The sequence below is a fragment of the Rhinopithecus bieti genome, unplaced genomic scaffold, assembly GCF_001698545.2.
Source record: "Rhinopithecus bieti isolate Rb0 unplaced genomic scaffold, ASM169854v2 scaffold_30775, whole genome shotgun sequence".
In the NCBI taxonomy this organism is placed as follows: domain Eukaryota; kingdom Metazoa; phylum Chordata; class Mammalia; order Primates; family Cercopithecidae; genus Rhinopithecus; species Rhinopithecus bieti.
Genome location: NW_016813906.1, coordinates 568703 through 587196, shown reverse-complemented (window position 1 = coordinate 587196; position 18494 = coordinate 568703). Strand labels below are relative to the sequence as shown.

General features: G+C 37.9%; 1 protein-coding gene across 1 annotated transcript in view; it reads right to left on the bottom strand.

The window, feature by feature from the left end:
• Window positions 1-18494, bottom strand: part of USP34 (ubiquitin specific peptidase 34) — a 221900-nt gene that overhangs the window by 55711 nt on the left and 147695 nt on the right. Inside the window, 9 exon segments of the mRNA XM_017849063.1 lie at window positions 423-518; window positions 629-682; window positions 4004-4082; window positions 5119-5272; window positions 8124-8296; window positions 15800-15894; window positions 16277-16354; window positions 16457-16513; window positions 16609-16755. Of these exon segments, the coding sequence (XP_017704552.1) occupies window positions 423-518; window positions 629-682; window positions 4004-4082; window positions 5119-5272; window positions 8124-8296; window positions 15800-15894; window positions 16277-16354; window positions 16457-16513; window positions 16609-16755 (933 nt within the window).

Sequence of the window (18494 nt, the reverse complement as noted above, 5' to 3'; positions counted from 1 at the left end):
GGTTCAAGCAATTATCTCTGCCTCAGCCTCCCAAGTAGCTGGGATTACAGGCGCCCACCACCACACCCAGCTAATTTTTGTATTTTTAGTAGAGACAGGGTTTCACCATTTGGCCAGGCTGGTCATGAACTCGTGACCTCGTGATCCACCCGCCTTGGCCTCCCAACATGCTGAGATTACAGGCATGAGCCACCGCACCCGGCCACCTACTCTCTTTTAGTGATATTTTCTACTCCATTTAATCTCATTCATTTTCATTTACCGGTCTTATGTCAGTATTACCAAGACTATTTGTAAATATTCTTAAGATCTAGTCAGAATTACAAATATCAACCTGTAGAGCCTATTCTTACACTACAGTATTCCTTGCATAAACACTTAACACATTTTTAAAATGTTGCTCAAGTGAAATTAACTTATACCTCTAGTAACTCTGACGAAACATCAAATTTGTATTCTCTGCCATTTTCTTCCTCTGGTTCCATGCGTTTGTAAAACAGCATATATGCACTGTGTGTCTTTAAGAAGCAAGAAAAAATATATTTTCATTTTGACAAAGTATCACTCTAAAAGTAGACAATGCAGAAGAAAAAAACAATATAAAACTATACATAAAAAAAATGGTTACCTTTTCAAAAGAGAAATCCATAAATTTATCTGTAACAGAATCATAGGTCTTGGTCTGTTTAAAAATACAAAAGTTTTACTTCTTTGAAAAAATGGGTATACTCAGCTATGTTTATATATAAGTTATTTCATAAACAGCTATTTTATACTTAACAGTAACTCTGTAAGTAGTTTTCAAACAACACTGCGTTCATAAAAATTGTATGTACTTCACAATTTGGCCAATATAACCTAATATCTTTTTTTCAGTTTTTATTATTTTTAGAGAACACTATAAAGTTGAGACTGAGAAAATTTTACTGTAACAAAAGAAAACAAATGAAGACAGTGAGGCAAGGAAATAGTTGGCCTTGTCCTAATTTTGGTAAATGCGGTAAGTAGAAATAAAAACTGAATTTAAATAGTTATTACTCAGCAACATTATAAATGAGAAAAGCATATTATTAAAATATCTCATTGGCATGAAGCTGTAATTTATTCTGACATCTCAAAACATCTACCTCCACCAGTCCTTCACAAACATAATTTTGAACCTCAGAGTTGTAAGTAACTTTATGCAGATAAAATGGATTTGTCAGTACACACTTTAAGCAGTGCCTGATGGGAGACAGCAAGAGCAGCATCAGAAAAAGAGTCAACCAAAGATAATACACACACACACACACACACACACACACACGCACACACACACGATGCAAAGGAAAGAAAAGGGACCACAAAGTAATGAGAAGCAATCAGTAAAGATCTAGATTTGAATAAGAAAGAAAGATCATAGGACAAAAGGAGGCTGAACAAAGGATCACAGACAGGTAAGTGAACATGTGGAATATTACGAGGAATTTAGTGGTGGGGCTTCTGAGAACTTAAAGGCTGTTTCCTAATGAGTAAGGACATGAGGATTCTACTGGTAATTCTGGAGAACTTCAGGTGTGTTGTGACAGAAAAAATTTAAAAAGCCAAGGGAAGCAGACAAGCAGCATTATGGGCAATGAAATCAGAAGGGACAGAGGCAGACATTTTAAAACACGAAGATTCAAAACTTTTTTTTTTGGAGACGGAGTTTTGCTCTTGTCTCCCAGGCTGGAGCGAAATGGCGTGATCTCAGCTCACTGCAACCTCCGCCTGATACAAACGATTCTCCTGCCTCAGTCTCCCGAGTAGCTGGGATTACAGGCGCCCGCTATCCCACCCGGCTAATTTTTTGTGTGTTTTTAGTAGAGACGGGGTTTCACCATGTTGGCCAGGATGGTCTTGAACTCCTGACCTCAAGCAATCCACCCGCCTTGGCCGCCCAAACTGCTGAGATTACAGGCCTGAGACATCACGCCCAGCCTTTTTTTTTTTTTTCTTCTTGAGGTGGAGTTTTGCTCTTGTTACCCAGGCTGGAGTTCAATGGCACGATCTCAGCCCACTGCAACCTCCACCTTCCGGGTTCAAGCGATTCTCTTGCCTCAGCCTCCCGAGAAGCTGGGACTACAGGCGCCCGCCACCACACCTGGCTAATTTTTATATTTTTAGTGGAGGTAGGGTTTCCCCACATTGGCCATGCTGGTGTTGAACTCCTGACCTCAGGTGATCCACCCACTTCGGCCTCCCAATGTGCTGGGATTACAGGCATGAGTCACCACACCTGGCCTCAAAACATTTTTTAAAGATACTTTACAATAAAATAAATAAAAGAAAAAACAAAGTGGACCTGCAATTTGAAAACTACTTTTAAGAGAAGAGCCTTGCTCTTTTTTTTTTTTTTTAAAGGAAACATTCGGCCGGGTACAGTGGCTCATGACTGTAATCCCTGCACTTTGGGAGCCCGAGGTGGGCGATATCACAAGGTCAGGAGATCCAGACCATACTGGCCAACATAGTGAAACCCTGTCTCTACTAAAAACACAAAAATTGGCTGGGTAGGGTGGCGCGTGCCTCTGATCCCAGCTATTTGGGAGGCCGAGGCAGGAGAAACGGTTGAACCAGGGAGTCGGAGGTTGCAGTGAGCCAAGATCACGCCACTGTACCCTAGCTGGTGACAGAGTGAGACTCCATCTCAAAAAAAAAAAAAAGGAAACATTCTAGGAATAACATCTACAGATGTAATACATTTAGTGGTGGCTTTAGTTGTTAACTAAATATTTACTTCCCTATTCTACCCATTTCCATATTGTTAGCAAGTGGCCTGCTTTTCTTTTTCCATTCAGCAGAGTAGACAAGAACACTGAGAAGCAATAAGGAAACACTTCATTAAAATCTGGAATGTGTATTATTTCTCAACTTTTGGCTAAGATCAACTATAAAATCCAGAATGTAAATGGCTAATTCATAACAAATATGGTTATTAAGTCAAACAATAACTTTATTTGGGCAAAACTATGAAACAGAAATGACTAATATTTGTCTTGTGGAGAATCAAGAGAATATTTTAACACAGTTCTCAGAAAATTGATACTAGGATAAACTGTCTATAGAGAAGTGAAATCATTACAATACTACTCCAACCTAAATGTCTTTTAAAACGTCTATTGTCAGCTAGGTGCCGTGGCTCATGTCTGTAATTGCAGCACTTGGGAGGCTGAGGTAGGTGGATCACTTGCGTTCAGGAGTTTGAGACCAGCCTGGCCGACAAGGTGAAACCTCATCTCTATTAAAAATACAAAAATTGGCTGGGGATGGTGGCAGGCACCTGTAATCCCAGCTACTCCCGAGGCTGAGGCTCGAGAACAGCTGCAACCCAGGAGGTGAAGGTTGCAGTGAGCCAAGATGGCGCCACTGCACTCCAGTCTGGGTGACACAGCAAGATTCCGACTTGGGGGCAAAAACCAAAAAAGTCTTTTGTCAATTATGTCACAAAGATGTCCTTTTTCTATCCAGTAACTAGTGTTATCCAGGTTGCTGCTGGTGTTATAAAAAGCACTGAAAGAACAATCCTTTAAAACTTAGCTCAAGCCAACCTCCTTGCCAAACATTTTTTTAATTTCTTTTTTTCTTATTGTGAATCAGGTAGCCTCTTGAGCCACAGTAAGCTAAGAGAGACTCCCTTGTCAAAGATTTTTCAGATTAAGTCAGTGAACAGTAATTTCTTTTTGCTCTAATCCCACAGAATTCACTGAGTCAACAATTTACTCAATCCTTATTCTCATGGCACTGTAATTCAACTCCCATACTACTAAGCTTTTTATTTGTCTTACCTTCTTAATCAGGCTGTTGTGGAAAGTAGAAATAGCACTTTAAAAATATTTCTGTAAACATACTAAACTTCTAATAAATATCAGTTGAATAAATCTTTAGTTTAATCATAGCAATTAAAAGAAAGTTAAGCGACTCTGCTACTGGATTTTGGATATGACAAGGCACAAACCATTTAAAATTTCTGAATAAAACTTACCGTCATCTCTCCACCAAAACATTCAGATGCAAGCTGAGCAGAATCAAAAGGTTTTACCTCAGCATCATTAAAAAGATACCTAAAATAGAGCATATAGTATTAATCCAGTATGCATATACTGAATATCTTCATATTATGTCTACTATTTTTTGAATAACCAATGTTACAAGTGTCTATTATTTCATGAGGTAAATTCTAAGTTCTTATTTTTACAATTCTAATCTACTAGAAATTGGACATATAATTTTATAACATACTCTTAACCACCTTATAATCAGATAGATCCATTTATAACCTAGGATTAACAAAAGAATTCATAAAATAAATAAAAAAGTTTGCTTAAATATAACATGTAATGCTATTAGGAAAAATTAAGAGATGTGAGAACTTGAGATACCATTTCAAAATTTATGATCAAAAAAGATTCAAAATATACTTATGGAAACATTCAAATGGATAAAAAAAGGAAAAGGCACCATGGACACGACGGGTGAAGAAGTGAAAAATAACTGAATGAAACTATTCTGCTAACTGAAAATCAATTAACAATTGTACATTTTCTTCAAAGCAATATCCCCAGCACTTAAAACAGTGCCTAGCACACATATAGTACCTACAGGCTAGACCCTACCTGACAATATCTGAAGACCAAAAAACAGGTACTGGGGACTGTTTAATGACTTCCAACCATTAACTTGATAAAACGATAAAAAGAAAGTGTGTGTGGTCCTCCCAATAGGAGGTGAAGCAAGCAGAGCATGCAGGTAACTTCTAATGGTACATATAAGGCTACCCTGTAGAAGATATTCAATAAGCAGCTCTTAAATGAATAGAGAAGGTTAAGAGTTGAAATGTTGTCTATAAAGCTCCTAAAGTTGTCTGCAAAACTGTGTATTCATTTCTCTGAGGAAAGGATACAAATTCTCAAGAGTTAAAAGATCTGTATGTTTAAGAACTGATTTATACTGTCTGTTGAAAGTTATCTTCATTTAAAAACTTTGTCTGCCTCATTTTCAACTTTTGTAGAAAGTTTTAGAAAACTAAGCACTGAAAACATTTCAGAAAACTACCACAAACTCTTAAAGGAAAAAAGTTTTGAAATATTTAAAACTCACCATTTATTGTTTTTATAAGCATGGGGATTTACTATATCTCTGATAAAGCTATAATAGTGCCCACCATCTGCCGTTCCTGTGTGAACAGTCACTCCTATCAAGTCATATTCATAGCTCTCTGAGTCTTTTGAATGATCATTGACTTCTTTAAAACCTGAAATGATTTACATAGAATGGAAATAATTTTCCAAACTTCACAAGTTACTTAGAAGCCCTTTTTATAATAAACTTTATTACAATATTTTATTCTATTAACACCATTTTAATAAAAATAATTTTCCCAGTGTCACAAGTTACATAGAATCACTTCTTATAATAAACTTTATTTACAGAAATAGATACAAATAGTTTATATGTTAAATATGTACAAAACAAGTATTTGCTAGTCATTCACCATCCTTAGCTTACTACCATAGAGGACGTATTATACAAACCACTAGTAAAACAACCACGTGTTAGTACATAATTATGGACAACTTCAATATAAAGTATAAATATAAAATATTTTTGTTTAATCTGACTAGTCTTTTGAAATAGGTAGTATAAAATGCTTCATTCTATTTAATCTTTACTAGGAGCAGGCAAACAAAGGACCTAAAGGAACTGGTATACTTCTTTTATTCTCATGTTAAGAAAAGTGGTTTAAACATGGTTTGAACAGTTGGCCAAAAAAAGGAAAACGAAGCATTGTACTGGCAGCTTCCAAATACACATCAGTTAATAAAAAACACTATGTATTAGGAGATTTGTGTAGACAGAAACAAAATAAAGAAAAAGGTACACTTCCTATCCCCAAAGATTTAAAATCTAAAGGTAATAAAAGATACTGAGGAAAAAAAAAACAGAATGGTCTAATAAGTTTAAAGACGACATATGATTTATGATGTGTATTCCCACTACCACACAGAAAGGAAAAAGTAGAATATGGAATAAGGAAATGACGAGACTTGGCTGACTTGAGGGTACAGTCTGAACTGGAACATGAAGAGATAATTAGGTCAGTAAGAGAAGCATATGACTCAAGGTGTCAAGGCAGTGGCTGAGGAGTGTAGATATGCTTACAGAGGCAGTGCCAGGATCTGACTGCATCACTTGTGGCCTAACAAATTCCTTTATCCTGGCATAAATTCTGCTATCTCCACAAGTGGAAACATCACAAGAAATACAAATGAAGCACAGCTGTGAGGAGGTTCTGCTATACTTTTCCAAAAAAAAAAAAATTTTTTTTTTCAAATAGATGGAGTCTTGCTCTACCATCCAGGCTGGAATGTAGTGGCATAATCATAGCTTACCGCAGCCCTGGACTCCTGGGCTCAAGTGATCCTCCCATCTCAGCCCCCCAATAGCTGTGACCAGAGGCATGTATCACTGCACCTGGCTAATTTTTTAAATGGTTTAATAATAGGTCTAAAAAGTAGGATGTGCCGGGCACGGTGGCTCACGCCTGTAATCCCAGCACTTTGGGAGGCCAAGGCGGGTGGATCACGAGGTCAGGAGAGCGAGACCATCCTGGCTAACACAGTAAAACCCCGTCTCTACTAAAAATACAAAATAATTAGACGGGCGTGGTGGTCGGCGCCTGTAGTCCCAGCTACTCGGGAGACTGAAGCAGGAGAATGACGTGAACCCCAAAAAAAAAAAAAAAGTAGGATGTATACATACAATGCCAACTTCTTAACTTTGCCTGTCATCTCTATTGGGCCATGCCTTACAACTTATTTTTATTTTTTTTGAGACAGAGTCTCGCTCTGTCGCCCAGGCTGGAGTGCAATGGCACGATCTCAGCTCACTGCACCCTCCGCCTCCCTGGGTTCAAGTAATTCTCCTGCCTCAGCCTCCTGAGTAGCTGAGATTACAGGCATGTGTTACCACATCTAGCTAATTTTTTTGTATTTTTAGTAGAGACGGGGTTTCACCATGTTGGCCAGCCTGGTCTCGAACTTCTGATCTAAGGTGACCGCCTGCGGCCTGCCAAAGTGCTGGGATTACAGGCATGAGCCACTGTGCCCTGCCTTCTACAAGGTATAAATATACCCAAAGCCTAACAGTAATAATTCCCTCTCTTAACTCTGTATTTCTTTATAGCTATAGTTACCATCTTCTCTACTCTCTTCAAGGAAAGGGTACGTCTCCTGAAAAAATAGTGTGCATTCATTGCTTACACCTCTCATCTCCCATTGAGTGAGGGTAAAACATTTACTGGATACTCATTAAGTGCTAGGCACTGGAGTTAAAGATTATAACATGGTTCTCTTTCCTGAAGTTTAGTGTAAGTGGCTTCTCCAAACCTTTAAAATTTTAATCAGAACTCTTTATACAAATAAACGTTGCCAGGACCCTAGTTTAGACAAAACAGAACTTATTGCTAAAGAAGGAAAAATGAGCAAGAGGCCAGGCCCAGTGGCTCACACCTATAATCCAAGCACTTGAGGAGGCCGAGGCAGGTGGATCGCCTGAGATCAGGAGTTCGAGACCAGACTGCCCAACACGGCGAAACCCTGTCTCTACTAAAAATACAAAAATTAGCTGGGCCTGGTGGTGTGTGCCTATGGTTCCAGCTTCTTGGGAGGCTGAGGCACAAGAATTACCTGAACCTGGGAGGTGGAGTGAGCCAAGATCGTGCCACTGCATTCCAGCCTGGGAGACAGAGTAAGACTGTGTCTCAGGCAAAACACAAACACACACACACACACACACACACACACACACACAAAACAAAACAAAACAACATAAAAAGACTCACCCCATGAGATTTAAGCTCCACAAGAGCGACAACCATGCTTATCCTGTTCACCACTGTGACTCCAGTATATAGAAGAATGTCTAGGAACATAGTCCTAGTAGATACTAAATATTTACTGGTTAACTGACTGAGCGCACGTCATTGTCTTAACAAACATTCAATTTGTGTTAACTATGTAGTTGATGAAAACTTTGTAATTATGACTACCTTGTTACGGAGATTGACAATAATAACAGATAAGAGAAAGAAATGGAAAAATCACCTTCTTTCCTCTCACTCTTTCCCATAAGAAAATCTTCTGTATAGGGCGTCATGTCCAAACGTAATGGGAAGGAAAAGTGTGTATTCACTTTCTCTTTCATCATCGTGACCATATTAAATGTGTATCTCATAGTATTGAAACTCAAAATACGAGGCAATTTCTTAAAACATGCCCTGAGAGACAAGAAAAAAAATTAATAAAGATTACTTCTCACAAATACTTCAGTTGGTTTGATTTCTGTTATGCTATATCCATTTTAATTCTCAACTCAGAGTTAAGAAGTATAGTAATCCCCCTTATCCGTAGGGAATACCATCTGAGACTCCCCGTGTCTGCCTGAAACTGAGGACAGTACTGAACTCTATATACACTATGGTTTCTCTTAAACAGACATACCTATAATAAAGTTATAAATTAGGCACAGCAAGAGATTAACAAGTATTAATAAAATAGAACAATTATAACAATATACTGTTCACAATTTCACAGATTTTAGCAACCTCATCGTATGATTTTTTTTTTCTTTTCATATTAAGTTGAAAACTTTAAGGCATTTTACAGCTTCTCTTTGGCAAAGCCCAACTGTTATGATCACTAGTCTTACACTTTGGTGCCATTAAGTAAAATAAAGGTTTCTTGAATACAAGCAGTGCAATACTGCGAAGGTAACCAAAAGGGCTACTAACAGACTAATGAACAAGTAGTGTATGCACCATGGACATACTGGACAAAAGGATGGTTTACATCCCAGGTGGGGACTGTGTCAGATTTTATCATGCTACTCAGTCCAGTGGGCAATTTAAAACTTAAGAATTATTTTGAAATTTTCTATGTAATATTTTCAGACCTTCCTTGTCTGCAGGTAAACAAACTACAAAAAACAAAACCACACAGAAGGGAAACTACAGAAGTATTCTAAATAACATTCTTATTAAAACTATACAGTCAGTCCCTGAGCACTAGGCAGCAGCACTGGTGCTCACCCTTTCCCCACCGCCCACCACTGAAGGGCAGCCCGATGCCTGGCAGCCACCCTCTAGCACCATGTCACAGAGCACAGCCCCCACGATGCAGGATGAGAGTCTGCAGGGCTCCTGGGTAGAATTACACTTTAGCAGTAGTAGGAATGGGAGCAGTGTTTCAGCCTTCGTTTCTACTTCTACTGGTGACATGGAAAAAGTACTACTGTTGGATGCCCAGCATGAGTCTGGAGAGAATATCTCCAAGAGTTCTCACTGTGACAGGATACCTTGCTCACAGACATCAGAAGATATCAACAGAGCTGCTGAAACAGACAGCCATAGCATTGGAGAGAAAAATAGTTCTAAGGCTGGGCACAGTGGCTCATGCCTGTAATACCAGCACTTTGGAAGGCTAAGGTGGGCAGATTGCTTGAGGCCAGGAGTTCGAGACTATTCTGGCCAACATGGCAAAACCATATCTCTACAAGAAATATAAAAATTAGCCAGGTGTGGCAGTGTGCACGCCTATAATCCCACCTACTTGGGAGGCTGAGGCTGCAGGAAGCAAAGATCACACCACAGCATTCCAGCCTGGACAACAGAGCAAGACTCAAAAAAGAAAAAAGAAAAACAGCTCTCAGTCTGAGGAAAGTTATGTTGAGAGAAGGAAGAAGTTGAAAGCATCTTCAAAAAACACCTCAGACTGCACATAGGATTGGTTGAGTTAACCAGAAAAAATCCCCCCTCAAGGAGTTCCTCTCCTAAGGGCTTGCTGTACATTAACGCACGTAAGTTTTACAACAATCCTATAAGGAAGGTACTGTTACTCTTTCCTGTAAACACCCCACGTGCATGGCCACTCTCAGCATGAGAAACACAGGCATCATGAAGAAAGGGGGCATATTCTCTGCAAAATTTCTGAAGGTTTTTCTTTTGTCTTGGCTGTTCTCTCATTTACTGGCCACTGGATTGGGGATGTCTATCAAAAGGTGGCTGACAACCTCCACCAGCACCTTTTCATGAAGAATTGGAATCTGGCTATTCATTAGTGTGACTGTATTTGAGCTTGCACATAGTAAACTGAAGAGCTGTTATGAACCTTGTATGGCTGCATCACTTGTGTTTATTTGCTCTATAACTGCTGCATTCCTAATTTAATAAAATCAAAGAATAGACACTAAAATCAGGCTGACGTATAATTATACTTATGGGATCAACAGGCAAGTCAGACTGATTAATATCTACTGTAAAAATTTGGTAGTACATTTTCACTGGATATTAGATATAAATACCTGAATATAAATTATTTTACTAGTCCTGATGTATGTAGTATTTTAAAAATTATCTATAACCTTAATTCAGTTAAAAAACTGTATTTCAAAAGAATGAGTAACACTGATATTAAAATCATTACTTTAAGGAGTTTGTCCAAAATAAATACTGTGGCCTTATATCACACTATTATACAAAATATTATTTAATTTAAATGAATGCAGGTTGTCTACTAAAGATTATACATAACTATGCTCATTTTTCTTAATAAACAGAAGCCAAGATATAACTACAAACTCAGCTGTATCATTTATATACTAAACTATCCTTGGTTTTGCAGTATAAAGTTTTCAGCCTCTGATTATTAGGTAATCACCTTGGATGATGAGTCAGCTGCTCAGTATCTTTTTACTCTTCATCACTCTGCATTTGTGAATTTATTCCTATCCTTTGTCCTCAACTTTTGTGTACTCTTAAAAATCAGCTTTATTCTAAGCAAATCTGTGTCTACTTTGAAAGACTGGAAATGAAAAAAATCGTTGCCAAATCCATCAGATTACTGTATTAACATAAGGTTTAACATCATATGTCATAACAGCTTCTTGATGAAACCAGGACTGTTCCCCATTTGGACATTTTTTTCTTTCTACAGCATTCTTGTTAGAAAGGCTGCCCCCTTGATATACTGTATATACGTGACTGTGCATTTGTTTCATCTTTCCATACTTAATTTGATTGTTAAATCAAACATTTTAATTTGTTTAAAAAAAACAGCAAACACAGTCATGACTTTTTCCATTCTGAAAAGATTTTCCTATGTCAACATAAGAAAAATGTTATGGTAAACTATGGTAAACTATGGTAAACACCATGATAAAGATACAAAAGGGTACTATGGAAGCATGAAAAGGAGTTCCATCACACTCCGGGGCCAAGGAGATCTTTGGTTCAGAGTTTTCTTCCCTAAATAAAAGGAATAAAAATACTTATTTTTGTGAACCAGAATTGCAAAGTCTGGTTGTAATCCTTATTAGATGAATGACCCTATATAAGTTACTTAACCTCTCTGAGCTTAATTGCTGGGTCGTAAAATGGAGACTGAAACATCATGGCCTGGCAAACAGCGTTCAGTTAAGTGTCAACTGCTGCTACTACAATAACAATAGCAGCAGCAGCAGCAGAAAATCAACTGATCATCTAAATCCTATACCATAACGAGCAATATGTTCAATTTAAACAAACAAAAATATACAAACTTTGATATACAAAAAAATGAATTTTAGGGAGTAATTTTTCACTGCACACAAAGATCAAAAGAGAATTTATTTAAACCAAGAGCACAGTCAAAAATAAAAAAGTAGGAATTTAGGGAAACAAGGAATGACAGATGTTACAGGCAGAAGGAATAAAACGTTCAAAACTTCACTATTTTAGATTATTTGGGAGACTGGCAAATGAAGTATAACAGAGTCAAATGTATGTAATGACAGAGTGTGAACTTCATCCTAACAATTCTGAAGAATAACTAATGAGCTTGTGGCATGGGGTGAAAGCATGCATTGTGTCAATAAAAGAGATGAGCAGATCTGGAAAGACTGGAGGACAGGTGATAAGCACAGAAAAGCATTCTAAACCAAGATGACAAAAATAAACAAAACATATCACTAAACTACCTTCTGGAGAAACCCAATGCTTTTATTCAGCTGTCATTTTCTTAGTTTAGAATGCTTTGTCAGTAGCGTATCAGTAAAAAATTGGTACTATGGTGATTGATAAATTACTCAGGTAAAATGAATAGACTGAGAAAACCAGAGGTCTGAAGATAGAGCAGAATATGATCCTATTGAGGATAATAAGCACTTTGTTCACTTCCTCAATTGGCCCATTTCTGTTGAATATTATGTTAGTACAGAGATATAAAAGTATGGTAAGAACAAAAATGACTGACTACCTGGGAGAGATGTGACAGGTATTTCAGAAAAACAGCAGAATCTTATCAGTCAAAAGAAGGAGGTTATCAAGAATGATGGATGTATTCAATACATTTATTCCAATTAGAAAGAGATTCTCCAAAGAACTTGACTCAGACCCTTGATGATCTTTTAGTGTCTCATTTATTATATTCCTCTACAACAGTTAACTTTTGACTGACTCCATTATATATATGTCCCTAACTCTTATCCTAACCAAACTCTCATCAGATGAGTTTGTCTTCTTCGTGTAATTACCTGCATAGCTATGCTTTCATTTGACTATGTCCACCTACACTTCTTTTTTTTTTTTTTTGAGACGGCGTCTCGCTCTGTTGCCCAGGCTGGAGTGCAGTGGCCGGATCTCAGCTCACTGCAAACTCTGCCTCCTGAGTTTACACCATTCTCCTGCCTCAGCCTCCCGAGTAGCTGGGACTACAGGCGCCCGCCACCTCGCCTGGCTAGATTTTGTATTTTTTAGTAGAGACGGGGTTTCACCGTGTTAGCCAGGATGGTCTTGATCTTCTGATCTCGTGATCCGCCCGTCTCGGCCTCCCAAAGTGCTGGGATTACAGGCTTGAGCCACTGCGCCCGGCCCCAACTACACTTCTTGAAATTGGAAAAATGAATACCATCCCTTTCAAAGAAATGCTGACCTGGAAAACCTCCTCTTAAGCAACTTCAGTGTCTTATTGTATAATGACTTTTTATTCTCTGCCTTCAAACATGCTCAGGTATCTTTCATCTAGAAAAATCCTTTGAGCCCCAAGACTCTTTCTGGCTACTATCTTCCTTGCTGTCTTGCTGTTTTTTTATTGCCTTTTTTTTTTTTTTTTTTTTAAAAAAGACATAGTCTTGCTCTGTCACCCAGGCTGGAGTGCAGTGGCATGATCTTGGCTCACTGCAACCTCCGCCTCCCAGGTTCAAGCGATTCTCCTGCCCCAGCCTCCCAAGTAGCCGGGACTACAGGTGTGAGCCACCACAGCCAGCTAATTTTTGTATTTTTAGTAGAGACAGGGTTTCACCACGTTGGCCAGGCTGGTCTTGAACTCCTGACCTCAGGCAATCCACCTGCCTTGGGCTCCCAAAGTGCTGGGATTACAGGCATGAGCCACCGTGCCCGGCCTGTTGCCAAACTTTAAAAATGAATGATTTATGCTTGATTCCATGTGTCCCGACAATGTTGCTTCTATTCCTATAACCTGACAAAACACATCACTAAACTACCTTCTGGAAAAACCCAATGCTTTTATTCAGCTGTCATTTTCTTTCATCTCTGTGAATTATGTTAATTGATTATTTTCTTCTTGAGATTCTCTTCCCAGTTTTGGGGTTACCATTTTATCCTGATTTTCTTTCTTTCCTTGTCTTTCATCTGTCACTTCATCCTCTGTATTTTTAGGTTGGCTTAGCTCTTAAGTCTTTTCCAACAACTACATTATTTCTCAGGCAGATATTCTGACAGATTCAATCACACAGATAAACCTAAAACTGGGATGGCAATAATTTGATGCCATCGTGTTACCAATCTTATTTTCCACTACTGTTCCATGTGAATACAGTAGTTAAAAATGCAGGCTGACCTAATCCTAGATTTTAAGCACATTCAAGGACATTTCTATTTCTCAGCATTTGTTCCTAGTAACTAACTGCATAAGACGCTCTTTTCAATCCAATTTCTATTTGTCTTTCAATATAAAATTAAAATGTTTACTCAACTACTCTGTCCTAAACTTGCCATTTTATGGCTCAAGAGCCTTTTGGCCAGGTGCAGTGGCTTCATGCCTGTAATCCCAGCATTTTTGGAGGCTGAGGTGGGCAGACTGTTTGAGTCCAAGAGATCAAGACCAGCCTGGGGAACACGTGAATCATGAAGTAATAATTAATAAAGAAAACTAATGCATGTTTGGCATGCATTAGTAAAACAAGTATAGTAATTTTTATTTTTATTTTTTTGAGACAGGTTCTCAATTTATCGACAAGGCTGCAGTGCAAAGGCACGATCATGGTTCACTGCAAGCCACCTCCCAGGCTCAAGTGATCCTCCTGATTCAGCCTGCCAAGCAGCTGACACTATAAGTGTATGTCACCACATCTCGCTAATTTCTAAATTTTTTGTAGTAACAGTGTTTCCCTATGTTGCCCTCCTGGGCTCAAGTGAACATCCTTGAACTCCCAAAGTGCTGGGATTACAGATGGGAACCACTGTATGTGTAAGGCTTCAAATTTTTATTTGAAGACCACTAAATTGTTACTTTCCAAGAAATTCTACTAAAAATGAAAGCTGAGGAAGACTATTTTGATCAATGTACCAAAACAATGTATCCAAAAATAACAACAATACACTGGAAAGAAGAACCAGCTTGAATGTATTATAGTATAAACACTTACTTAACACTCTAACTCAACAGTTACTAACTCTCAAATCTACCTCCAATCTAGACCTCTCACCAAGCTCTAACCGTAACAGCCAACTGCCTGCAGGACCTTTCTACCTGGATGCCCCAATGAGAACTCAAATTCAACTTGATTATCTCCCTGAAATTTGCTTATTTGTATCTTAGGAATCAGTATTGGGAAAGTTTCTTTATTCTGTGACTCCATGTCTTCACATGTAAAATGGGGATAATAACAGCATCTATTGCAAAGAAATGCTGTGAGGATTAACTGGATTAAAGTTCTCAGAACAGTGTTTGCTAAACAAAAAACACTTTGGAAAGGCTAGCTAGTAGAAAAGTCCCTAGTTAGCTACTACGGAAAATTCCAAAAATAAACAGTTCATAAGCGGTGTGCTGTTCTGAGTATCACGATAAAATCTTGTACCATCCTGCTTAGGATGTGAATCATCCCTTTGTCCAGCTTATCTGTGCTGCAGACACTACCCACTTACTGGTCACTTAGTAGCTCCCTTAATTATTACATGGATTGTCATAGTATTGCAATGTTTGTGTTCAAGTAACCCTTATTTGAGTTAATAACAGCCCCAAAGGGCAAGAATACTGAGCTTCATTTGTAACTTAAACTTTATCATAGGTACGTTATGTACAGCAAAAAGCAGTACATATAGGGTTCAGTACAATCTGAGGTTTCAGACATCTATCGTGGGGTCTTGCAAAATTTCCCGAGGATAAGGGGGTCCACTGTATTACCTAAGAAAATGCCACAAAAGCTAGACATCTGAGACTCGATACAGATAATGATGAAAATGATCAATGTACTTATCGTCCATGTATCTGCTCCCCAAAATCTACAGTTTCAAGTTGACTGATTACCACTTTCATACAGCTCAGTATATGTCAAAATAAATAGTGATTCACTGAACAACTAGATGAAAAGTTGCTCCATGAGACTGAGCTCCATGCAGCTGATTTTACCCTAATCATATAATTTCCATAAAAATTTAATCTTAGTTTACCCTTAGTTTGTGTTCCACGTCTATGGTGAAAACAATAAAATCATTTGAAAAGCATACCTTTTTTCGGCTCGTACTTTCTTCCCACAATGAGAACAAGTATACATGTTATCACCTTCCAAAGTGTCTTTTATAGTAACTTCATCAAGAGATTCCTGTGTATAAGACCACATTTAAAAGCTTCACATGATTGTTTATACCATGCAAATATACAAAAGGTGGCAATTACAATTTTGGCAGAATGCTCAGCAAAAAAATTTTTTTTTAAAAGTAAATTCTTAAATTTTAGTAAACTGTTTTCCTCATATTAAGATATTCTACGAATCTTAGGAACTTTTTTGAAGGGTTAATTAAAATTTAAATTTTGATTGGGCAAAAAAGAACTTTATGGTTGATCCTTAATTCTTATTTGAACAGTACAGTAACAAGAAAATACATAAAACATGAAAAAAGTTTAAAATATCAAGATGACAAACATAAACCCACTATACACAAATAGTTAAAAGCATAAAGTAAAAAAATTATGTGATTACTCACATAAATGTTCTTCATATCAGCCACTTGGCACCTCACAGTATAAAACTCTTCAGCAGTTTGACTAACATGTTCACAATCCTAATCAGCAGACATAAAAAAATTAGTAAAAATTAGCAAATTGTAATATAAACGAAAATATATTAAGAGCTCCAAAAAGTAAAAACCAGGTATAATACTTACCAAGGATACAACATTGTTTGTAATTACACCTCCAAATAAACTTTTGACGGTATTTTTCTTTAACATAAAACAAACAAAAAATATGAAACTAGTTAAAACGCAGGCAAACCTGTTCAAATTTCAAAGGCACTTTTCAGTATTCTGATACTAACCAGTTCTGGAGACATTTCTTCGATTTTGGTAATCAGATCAGTAAAAAACTCTGTCATATCTTTCTGTTCCCCAGTATTCAGAGGCTGCTTATCCATGGTGTATGTTTTACAGAAAGGTCTAGGATTATATGCTTTGCATTCACTCTCCTGCAAAGAAAAAGAAAGGGGAACATTCTAAGTGTCAGATAAAAATAAGAAAATTACAGGTTCTTCAATGAACGCATAACAAAAACAAAAGAACAGGTAGTAAATCTATGAAGTTAGTTTTAAAATGATCTATTTCTTTCTAATTGTCATAGCATTTTTAGTTTAACGGTCTTGGTGCTAGAAGATTCTTAAATTACCTAGGATATATGTATTTTCAAGTCAAGGAATTTATAGGAAGAAATCTGAGATTCAAACGACTCACAGCCGGGCACAGTAGCTCATGCCTATAACCCCAGCACTTTCGGAGACTGAAGCAGGCAGATTATGAGGCCAAGAGATTGAGACCATCCTGGCCAACATGGTCAAACCTCGTCTCTACTAAAAATACAAAAATTAGCTGGGTATGGTTACACATGCTTGTAGTCCCAGCTACTCAAGAGGCAGAGGTTGCAGTGAGCTGAGATCATGCCACTGCACTCCAGCCTGGCAACAGAGCAAGACTCCATCTCAAACAAACAAACAAACAAACAAACAAAAACCACTCACATCTATATTGCAAAGCATAAAGTATAAAACCTTCACAGGCTGAATAAACTTTCCCAGAGATTGAACTTTAACAGATTTTAAAATAGTCATTTAAACCAGCAATTTTCTATTTGTCAATTCAAATGGCATTTATAGCTCTGTTAAAAGGAGATTAAGGGCCCGGAGTGGTGGCTAATGCCTGTAATCCCAGCACTTTGGGAGGGTGAGGCCAGTGGATTGCTTGAGGCCAGGAGTTCAACACCAGCTTGGGGAACACAGTGAGACCGTGTCTCTACAAAAAATAAAAAAGATAGCCAGGCATGGGCGTACATGCCTATGGTCCCAGGCAGTGGGGCGGTGTCGAGGTTGCCATGAGATGAGATGGCACCACTGAACTCTAGCCTGGGTGACAGAGATCCTACCTCAAAAGATAAACACAGTAAAAAATACAGAAAAAAGTATGACACAATCCCTGTCCTCAAGATGTAACAGGTGAGAAAAGTAACATATATAAGAGGCAGAAACAATAAAGAGGAATGATGACTTGGAATCCTCCGGTTAATCTGTGGAATAGATGGTCTCTTAGAGAGGTAAAAACCAAGCTGACTCTTGAAAAATGAACATCAGAAGAAAATGGAGAAGAGTGATGCAGGTAAGAAACAACAGCAAAAATAAACCCACAAGTAATGAAGCAGCAGGGTGATGGGCTCCAAATGTAGAGGGATAAGATAGGAGGTTAAATGAAGGGTAGGGGCAAAAAACCCAGGTGGTGTGTGCCATGGTGATGAGCTTGAATACCATTCTGTTCATAATGAAGCAGCACTCAAGAGTCTTAAGCAGTGGAATGATATTGTAAGATCTACTATCTTTTTAAAAGACTGATCACTTTTATAGTTTTAGGCATTGTAATTAAGGGACAAAAAACATAAATCAGCTAGAAAGCTGCAAGCATAAAAGGGGAAGACCTTGTGACAGAAAAAGGATGAGACAAAACAGATTCTTCAAAGGACAAATTAAGACAATAGACAACTGAGATAACTTTTAAAAGTTATTATGACAAATAACAGATAACTGACATACGGCCCCGGGCATGGTGGCTCATGTCTGTAATCCCAACACTTTGGAGGCCGAGGCGCGCAGATCACTTGAGATCGGGAGTTCGAGACCAGCCTGGTCAACATGGTGAAACCTATCTCTACTAAAAATACAAAATT